Source organism: Solanum tuberosum, unplaced genomic scaffold (assembly GCF_000226075.1).
Source record: "Solanum tuberosum cultivar DM 1-3 516 R44 unplaced genomic scaffold, SolTub_3.0 scf00136, whole genome shotgun sequence".
NCBI lineage: Eukaryota > Viridiplantae > Streptophyta > Magnoliopsida > Solanales > Solanaceae > Solanum > Solanum tuberosum.
In genome coordinates this window covers 1,309,065-1,318,029 of record NW_006239061.1, presented here as the reverse complement: position 1 = coordinate 1,318,029, position 8,965 = coordinate 1,309,065, and the positions used below count along the sequence as shown (strand labels likewise).

At 28.4% G+C, this 8,965-nt stretch overlaps 1 protein-coding gene across 2 annotated transcripts in view; it reads right to left on the bottom strand.

The window, feature by feature from the left end:
* The window catches only part of LOC102593148 (actin-101), a 24,605-nt gene extending 20,129 nt beyond the window's left edge, over positions 1–4,476 (bottom strand). The window contains exons 1-4 of one of the 2 annotated variants that reach the window (NM_001425383.1): positions 4,358–4,476; positions 3,546–3,615; positions 2,895–3,288; positions 2,502–2,598 (exon numbers count right to left, since the gene is read on the bottom strand). In NM_001425383.1, the coding sequence (NP_001412312.1) occupies positions 2,502–2,598; positions 2,895–3,288; positions 3,546–3,605 (551 nt within the window). In that variant the 5' untranslated portion in view covers positions 3,606–3,615; positions 4,358–4,476. Of the gene's footprint in view, positions 1–2,497; positions 2,599–2,894; positions 3,289–3,545; positions 3,616–4,357 lie in introns of both variants that reach the window. The other variant, XM_015310660.1, reaches the window with a different exon arrangement.
* Positions 4,477–8,965: the final 4,489 nt, after the last annotated feature.

Below are 8,965 nucleotides of genomic sequence, written 5' to 3'. Positions count from 1 at the left end.
TTTTTTTTGAATATATATACAGTTGATGTCCATCTCGTGATCACATCTAATGGGTAGTATTTTACGGCATAAAAATGGAAATAGATTCGTCCTATCTTGGTAGTGGGTAGACTAATTGATATCTTCTTTGCATATGTTGCTATCCTATTTTAAGAGTAAGTTAAGTTTTCTATTTGTGTCTTCCCCTACTTACTGGTAGTACTAAATTGCTTGTTGATACCCTCGAATGTTATATTCCTTTTACCCTATTAATTAATTTCTTTCTCTCTTTACTTTGTCGCATGTGACACCGATTCGAGTTCACTTTGGACTCCATCCTTGCACTTCTTTCGATGTTACCTTTAAAATCGAGTCCCAATGGATTAATATGTGAAGCCAAGGAAGCAGGTGTACAGTTTAATGGCTGATTGCAGGTCTCAAAAGGCCCAAAAAGGGGTGATATACCTGCTATATACACTCGTATACAGCAAGAAATATGGTTTACAGGTTGCAAAATACGAGGATACAAGTCTGATGATAAGACATAAGTCAATAGCTATTGTTCAAGGAAAAAACGCAGAAATTCGGACCCAAACACGGTCCATATACAGTGATATACGTAAAGGGTATACGCAGATTTTTCCATAAGCAAAATAGGCCCAAAGGCCTTGGACAATTTCAGCAAGGTCCAAGATGTGGGAAAGGCCCAAATTTGATTATTTCCTTTCCCTCCCTTATTATTTATATTGTGTTTGACTAACTTTGTTTAATTTATGATTCTAATTTAACTAAATTCCTCAAGATAGCCATTTTCATTTTATTTTAAAAAAAAAAAATAAATAAATTATTTTTTATATATATAAATTAAAGTATCTTTGTGTTATACTTAGCTTTAATTTTATTTGTCTTGTCACTTAAGTCATTTCCCCTTTTTGAAAATTTTCCTTTAGTTCATTCCCCCTTAAAATAAATAAAGTGATAAAATATTAAGGGTAATAAATAAATAAGTTGAAATAAATTAGTTTTCTTACTAAGTTAAAATTTCGAAATAAATTAGTTTTCTTACTAAGTTAAAATTTCGAAATAAATTAGTTTTCTTACTAAGTTAAAATTTCGAAATAAATTAGTTTTCTTACTAAGTTAAAATTTCGAAATAAATTAGTTTTCTTACTAAGTTAAAATTTCGAAATAAATTAGTTTTCTTACTAAGTTAAAATTTCGAAATAAATTAGTTTTCTTACTAAGTTAAAATTTCGAAATAAATTAGTTTTCTTACTAAGTTAAAATTTCGAAATAAATTAGTTTTCTTACTAAGTTAAAATTTCGAAATAAATTAGTTTTCTTACTAAGTTAAAATTTCGAAATAAATTAGTTTTCTTACTAAGTTAAAATTTCGAAATAAATTAGTTTTCTTACTAAGTTAAAATTTCGAAATAAATTAGTTTTCTTACTAAGTTAAAATTTCGAAATAAATTAGTTTTCTTACTAAGTTAAAATTTCGAAATAAATTAGTTTTCTTACTAAGTTAAAATTTCGAAATAAATTAGTTTTCTTACTAAGTTAAAATTTCGAAATAAATTAGTTTTCTTACTAAGTTAAAATTTCGAAATAAATTAGTTTTCTTACTAAGTTAAAATTTCGAAATAAATTAGTTTTCTTACTAAGTTAAAATTTCGAAATAAATTAGTTTTCTTACTAAGTTAAAATTTCGAAATAAATTAGTTTTCTTACTAAGTTAAAATTTCGAAATAAATTAGTTTTCTTACTAAGTTAAAATTTCGAAATAAATTAGTTTTCTTACTAAGTTAAAATTTCGAAATAAATTAGTTTTCTTACTAAGTTAAAATTTCGAAATAAATTAGTTTTCTTACTAAGTTAAAATTTCGAAATAAATTAGTTTTCTTACTAAGTCAATTTCAAAAATAAATAAATAAATAAAAAATATAGTTAATATAAATTAGTTCTTTTACTAAGTTAAAAATTTCAAAAAAAAAAATATATAGTTAATATAAATGAGTCCTTTTATTTAGTCAAAATTGCAAAGTTAGTTAAAATAAGTAAGTTCTCTTATTTAGTTAGAATAAAAAAAAATAGTCATAAATGAGTTCTTTTACTTTTGTTAAATTTTCAAGATTAGTCAAAGTCATGAGTTCTTTACTCAGTTAAATTTTAAAAAATAATTAGTTAAAATAAATAAATTCTTTTACTTAAGTTAAAATTTCAAAATTAGTCAAAAAATCATTTTGGTCAAATCGTCGGTCAACCGCGAGTTAGCGGGCATTCCGAGGGCCTAATACCTTCTCGGAACGTACATTGAACTCGAACCCTTGTTTTCAATCGATTTTATCTGTTTGAATCTTTTTGAAAAACCTTATATTTTTTCTTGATTTTTTTTACTAAAAATTAAGTGGCGACTCTGTCCTTTTGGAAATTCGATTTCTCTTAAACCATAAGTTTAATCGAGTTTCCGGAAACTCAGTCATTTTTCCTTTTACCTACATATTTTTAAAATAAAACAACGCCCAGCTAGGTCCAATCGAAGAATTGCATGAGGAAGGGCATAGCCTTCATAAATTGGCACTGTATGACTGACACCATCACCAGAATCCAGCACAATACCTGTTGAAATGGCCAAAAACATAATTAGAAAGGATAACTTGAAGATTCAAAGAAAACCATTATATGGAAACAATCACAGGCAGTATCTCCTCCATAAAGAGGAAACATATTAAACTAAATCAGAACCATACATAAGAACTAAAAGCTCGAAAGAAGTCAAGATCACCAGACTTCTCTCTATGTCTGAATACTTAAATAAGTTCTTTAAACAATAACACAATGGATGCTGACTGTCGAATAATCAATCTACCAATCAAAACTTTGGTGGTAAAAGGAGGGTGAGACTCAAGTTGCACCTGTTGTACGGCCACTGGCGTAAAGAGACAAGACTGCCTGAATAGCGACGTACATGGCAGGAACATTGAAAGTCTCAAACATTATCTGTGTCATTTTCTCTCTATTGGCCTTGGGGTTCAAGGGTGCTTCAGTAAGTAGCACAGGGTGCTCATCAGGAGAAACACGCAACTCATTGTAAAAGGTATGATGCCAAATCTTCTCCATATCATCCCAGTTGCTTACTATTCCATGCTCAATGGGATACTTTAAGGTGAGGATACCCCTTTTTGACTGAGCTTCATCACCAACATATGCATCCTTTTGACCCATCCCTACCATAACACCGGTGTGTCTAGGTCGGCCGACAATACTAGGAAAAACAGCCCTTGGTGCATCATCACCAGCAAATCCAGCCTGTGTGAAAATAGGTCAAAAGAGCCATTAATCAAGGGAAGTACTACAAATACTCCCAATCATCAGAACCATAATTTAAAATTTGAATTACAAGGGTGCATAGCTTTAGCAGCTCAAACCAATGGGGACCAAAAGATTTGCTTGAAATCCAAGATATTACTATGCTAATTTACAGTCAATACAACCAAAAGAGTAGTTCTGATAGAGTAAAATATAATCGGAAGGAGGAAAGCTACAGAGCTTAATCACTAACTAACCTTGACCATTCCAGTTCCATTATCACAGACAAGGGGTTGAATATCTTCTGCATCTGCCATCTTTTAAAACCTATCAAAAGTTGGAATTAGTGAAAAATAGTGAGAAAAGATGAAAGTAATAATAATTAGATTTTACAGGCTATGCATATACTATGTATAAAAAAGAAGAAGACACACACAATAGTAAGAGAACATAGTTCAAGAATTATATTAATCAATCAATAGCTACACCTCAAGCCCAATCTTGAATTTTCTTGATTATCAACTAAGAACTACCCTTCTCCGGGATCAAGAAATTAAAGTAGTAACTTTGATTCATAAAGATAACCCAAACAACAAGGAGATAAAAACCCACTGTCAAGTTGGTATCACAAAATTGAAGTAGAGATCTTAGTTGCCTATGTGATCAAATTTAACTTGTAACCATACTAATCAAAACTTTCCATATATTTGCAAGTAAGAGACAGGACATGCATGTACTATATATATATATATATTATACTATATTAAAAAGAAGAAGACATATGACCTACGCTTCAAGAATTATATTAATCAATCAATAGCTACTGCCTCAAGCCCAAACAAAAATAACCCAATCTTTAATTTTCTTGAATATCAAGATCAACTAAGAACTACCCAAGAAACCCAACACTTGGTATCACAAATTGAATTACAGATCTTGATGTTAGTTGAGAGCCTATGTGATCATGTAAACAAATAAATCAACAAGTTATAAAAGCTGAAAACAGGACAAAGAAACAGAGAAAAAGGAATTCTTGGCAGAAAATTGTGAAAAGCCCCAAAAACTTTACCAGTTTGATGATTATGGAGAAGTAAGAGAAGTTCTTGAAAATGAAGAAAGAAATATTAGCGGTTTTCTGTATTTAAAGCGGTGGAATGAAATACAATTAGTGTGGCATGTTTTTGGCTGCCAACTAAAAGTCACGCAAAAGGATCATCTCATTTCTCTTCTTTCTTTCTGTCCTTTTTCTCTTGTAAATTACTCCCTCCATCCTATTTTAATTTTTTTTCAAAAAAATATTTGATAAATTATATTTTATTTATTTCCTTCATCACAAAATAATTTTCACGAATATTCACTATAACTTTTGGTTCTTCTCATATGATATACATATAAGAAAAAATATATTTCAAAATTCATATAGTTTATTATATTTCAAGGTAATAAAAGTAGATTGATTATATGTCTCTTATATATCATTTATTCTTCCCAAATATTAAGTGTATGATTAAAAATAATTATCTATTCTAATATTGAAATCTTGACAATGGATAAATTTTTTTGAGCTAAAATGAATAATGTTATAAGTTGGGAAATTAATTTGAGGAACATCGTTATCTTGCTGACCAAACTATAAACTACTATATATATTTAGGCTGCTTAATTCAGTTTGATTTTTCTCTTGTAAATTAATAGAGTAAACCGCATTGTTATTTTGTTGACCACACTATAGAACTATATTTTGGCTGCCTAATTCAGTTTCTCTTAGAAAAATCAGAAAGAGTTAAAATTACAATTAGTGCAGTATTTATTGACGGGGCATGTGCCATGTCATAAGCTTCTTTTTTTTTTTTTTTTTTTTTTTTGAATTGGATGGAAGGAAAAGGAAGAAAGAAAAAGAAATTAAAATTGATTTAGGTAGGTATAGTTTTTTCGTGGTTAATTATTTATATGTAGGGTTTTAGTAAAGTCCATAAAATTAAATAAAAGTGATAACTCATCGTTCAATTAAACAAGGGTAAATGTTAATCTCTCAAGCATAAATATTCTTCTTTAGTATGACTAACAGTTAATTTTCTCTAGAAATCCAACTTTCGTCTGCTACTCAGTTATGAGTTTATCACACGAGACTTATCTAGTGTATATTACATTTTTTTTGTAATTTGCAAGTTATTATACAATCAGGCATCATCATGATATTAAAATGATATTGCTAAAGTTTAATTTTGAAATTAATGAGGTGGATTTTAAGCAGTACAGGTCACCTCAGAAGATTCTGAACAAAGCAAAAGATTGCCAACCGAGCAACTTTTTATTAATTATTTTAAAGGACGGCTACAAATTAATACTCTCTTCGTCCCATTTTATGTGGCAATATTTGATCGGGCAAGGAGTTTAAGAAATAAATGAAGACTTTGAAATATTTATCAAATTGTCCCTTCAAAGAGTAGTCATATTAAAAAGTAGACTCACTTTTCTCTCTCCTCATAAATATATTGGAGTACTATCTTTAAGATTAAGTAGGACCAACAAGGGTAAAAGAAGAATTGTACTTTTAAATATTTATCATATAAAAAAATATGACATTCTTTTTGGAACTAACCAAAAAGGAAATAGTGTCACATAAAATAAGACAGAGGGAGTCAGTTTGAATACAAATATATGAAAGAAGAAAAAAGAAAAGAGATGTGAAAGCAAAACTTTTTGTTTCCTACAAAAAGAAATAGATGGGGTCGTCCAGTCTGGAATATTGAATTTCCACGTCATTCTTATTTGGTTCTAAACGTAGGCCGGTGGGTTGGTCTACCTGGCCGCCGACCATTTCTTCTAATCAAAAGTTCTCTTGGCACCTTCCTAAAATAAATTCGAAAGTTGGTTTGGAGGGTGGTTATCCACATGGATGATCCTGGATCGATCCCTCTCAATGCCTTCTGAATTGAGTCTGTCGCATAAAGTTTGTACCGGTTTACATCTCCTACGGGTTATTCTAGGGTTTCAAAAAAAAAAAAGGTCCGCAATTAATTATATTTCAATGTAGGGTATCAAATATCGAATGGAAAATAATAAAAAAAAAATAAGTTGCAATGTACAAGAAGATAGTGAGATCCACTTTTTATATTAAAAAAACTTAATTTTGAATTTTAAGAATATATATTTTTTCCGGTAAAAGTTGTTTTTTTTTGAATAAAAATGGCTTTTGTTGCGAAGCATTTTACTTTTAATATGTGATTTTTTTTTACGCAAATTCCATAGTTCGTGCGTTATTATAATGGTCTAGAAATTTTTTTTTTTTTTTTTTTGTTGCTATACGAACTAAAAAATATATAGCGTTGTTGGTATAGTTCTCATGGAAGGAACTAATTAGGTGAGCTTTTTATTATATTATATAAAATATAAAAGTTTGTGGTATACTTGTAAAATTTAAAAGGAATTTATAGTTATATTTTGGTATAAAACAAGTTTTTAGTAGATTTTAGGATTTTATTTTAAAATTTTCACAAAAACTAGATAAATTTTATAGGTATAAAGATTTATTCAACGAAAAATATAATCCTAAAAAGTGCTTTCAAAATTTATAACCAAACAAATATTAAATTAATCATACTGAAGGTTACATGTGTGTTTGGCAATTTATAAGGGTGTGAAAAATATCCAACTTTGGTCGGATTTGCTGTTGCGATACTAAACTTTCATGAGGACCTATTACCTCCCTAGACTATTTAATACTGTATTTTTTACCCCCTGAACTATTTAATAGTGTATTTAAAGGTATATTTATGCCCATGTGGACATATTACTATTTATAATTTTGCATTATTTTTTATGTCCACATGGGCAAAAATATGTTTAAAATACGGTATTAAATAGTCTAGGGAAGTAATAGGTCCTCATAAAAGTTTAGTATCGCAACAGCAAATCCGACCAAAGTTAGGATATTTTTCACACCCTCATCCCCAATTTATATATAGAGTCAAAGTTTAGAATTAGTAAAACTTTGATGAATGAAGTATATTTGAAATAAGGTTGAATGGGTTTCCCTTTTCTTTTCTTTTTTTAATCTGAAAAATAAATGTTGAATTTGGAACTATGATCAATGATATAATCACGTTTTTTTTTTCAATCTAAGTGCGAGATATTTAACTAAATTACCAATATTAGTTAAACAATCCAAATGAAATACTAATACTTTTGAGATATAAGCATCAAAAACACAATTAATTTTTGTTTTTTTAATTTTATATCTAAATTATGAAGAGTGTATGTTTCATACCTAAACTATTACTTATTAGTTTGAGAAACACACATCAGTGGTGTGTGTTTTCTTTTGTATGAAAAAATCTTGCCACATAGATAAAATTAACAAAAATTACATAATAAATTATTAGTACTAATTAAAGATTAAAGTATTGTTATCCCTAAAAAAAAATCTTACCCACTCTACCCCCCACCCCACGACAATCTCTCGTCCTTTTTTTTCAAAATTTCTTTCATAAAATATTTTTAAAAATATTCATATTTCACAGTTCAACCCCGCCCCACAATCATTCCATAAAAAATGATATTGTTTTATTTTAAAAAAGAAAAAATCTACCTCACCCTATCTAAAACCGTCCACTCTAAATTTATTTATTTATTTATATTTTTTCATTTTGTTTTAGATATGTACATATATTTTAGAAAAATGTTTTTTTAAAAAAGATTTATTTTTAAAAATTTTTTGTGGCAAGTAAAAAATATTTTCCTAAAAATATATGCATATATCTAACATAAAATGAGAAAAAAAAAATTAGAAGCAGAGAATTAGATGGGGTGGGATTATTTTATCGAAAAAATATAATAATATTTAAATAAATTAAGGTTGAGAGATAGGTGATTGGGGCTAATTAATTTTCGTAGCTTAGGGACCCTAGTAATTCAGAAAGTCTAATTTCGGGTCCAAATCCCTTTTTTAATGAAATTAGAAATTTCTTATTTTGGTGAAAAAATAGCTAAAATTTAAATACATAAAACACCAACTACCCATTTATGCATATATAATTTTTCAGATATTTCAAATATTTGAAGAATATTTCAATTACTTTTTTGTTTATGAAAATCGAAAATTTGGTTTTATGAGTTTTTAAAATTTTTATTCACAAAATTCAATTGTATTTTCGTATCCAAACATAATATCAATTTCGAAATACATTTTTATTACTTAACTTCAAATATTATTATTTTTAATACAAATTAATTTATATCAAGACGCCGCGTACATACCTACCTTGGTCTCTCCTATAAGTATGTGCCTACTATTTGCATTTAGACTCGATTTCTCCCACTAATTGCCATAGTTTAGTGTTGTTTTATTTTCCTTATTATCTCCCTTTTCTTTTAGAAATTTAGTCAAAGTATTTTACAGCCAATATTTAGCTTTAATCTTTAGTGAATAATTTTATTAAAAGAATTATGCTCATAAGTCACAATTGAGTGTATGTGATGTGACTATGTATTATAAGCAGAAGCTTTTGTATAGGCACATCAAATACAACAAGGAATAAAAATAGGACAAATTACTTAACTACACTCCTTTACTTACCTTAATATCCATTTATCCCTACTTATTTCAAAAATCCCTTATTTACCTATGTATCCCGCATGTATCCCGTGCACAACGCTATGTATCCCGCATGTATCC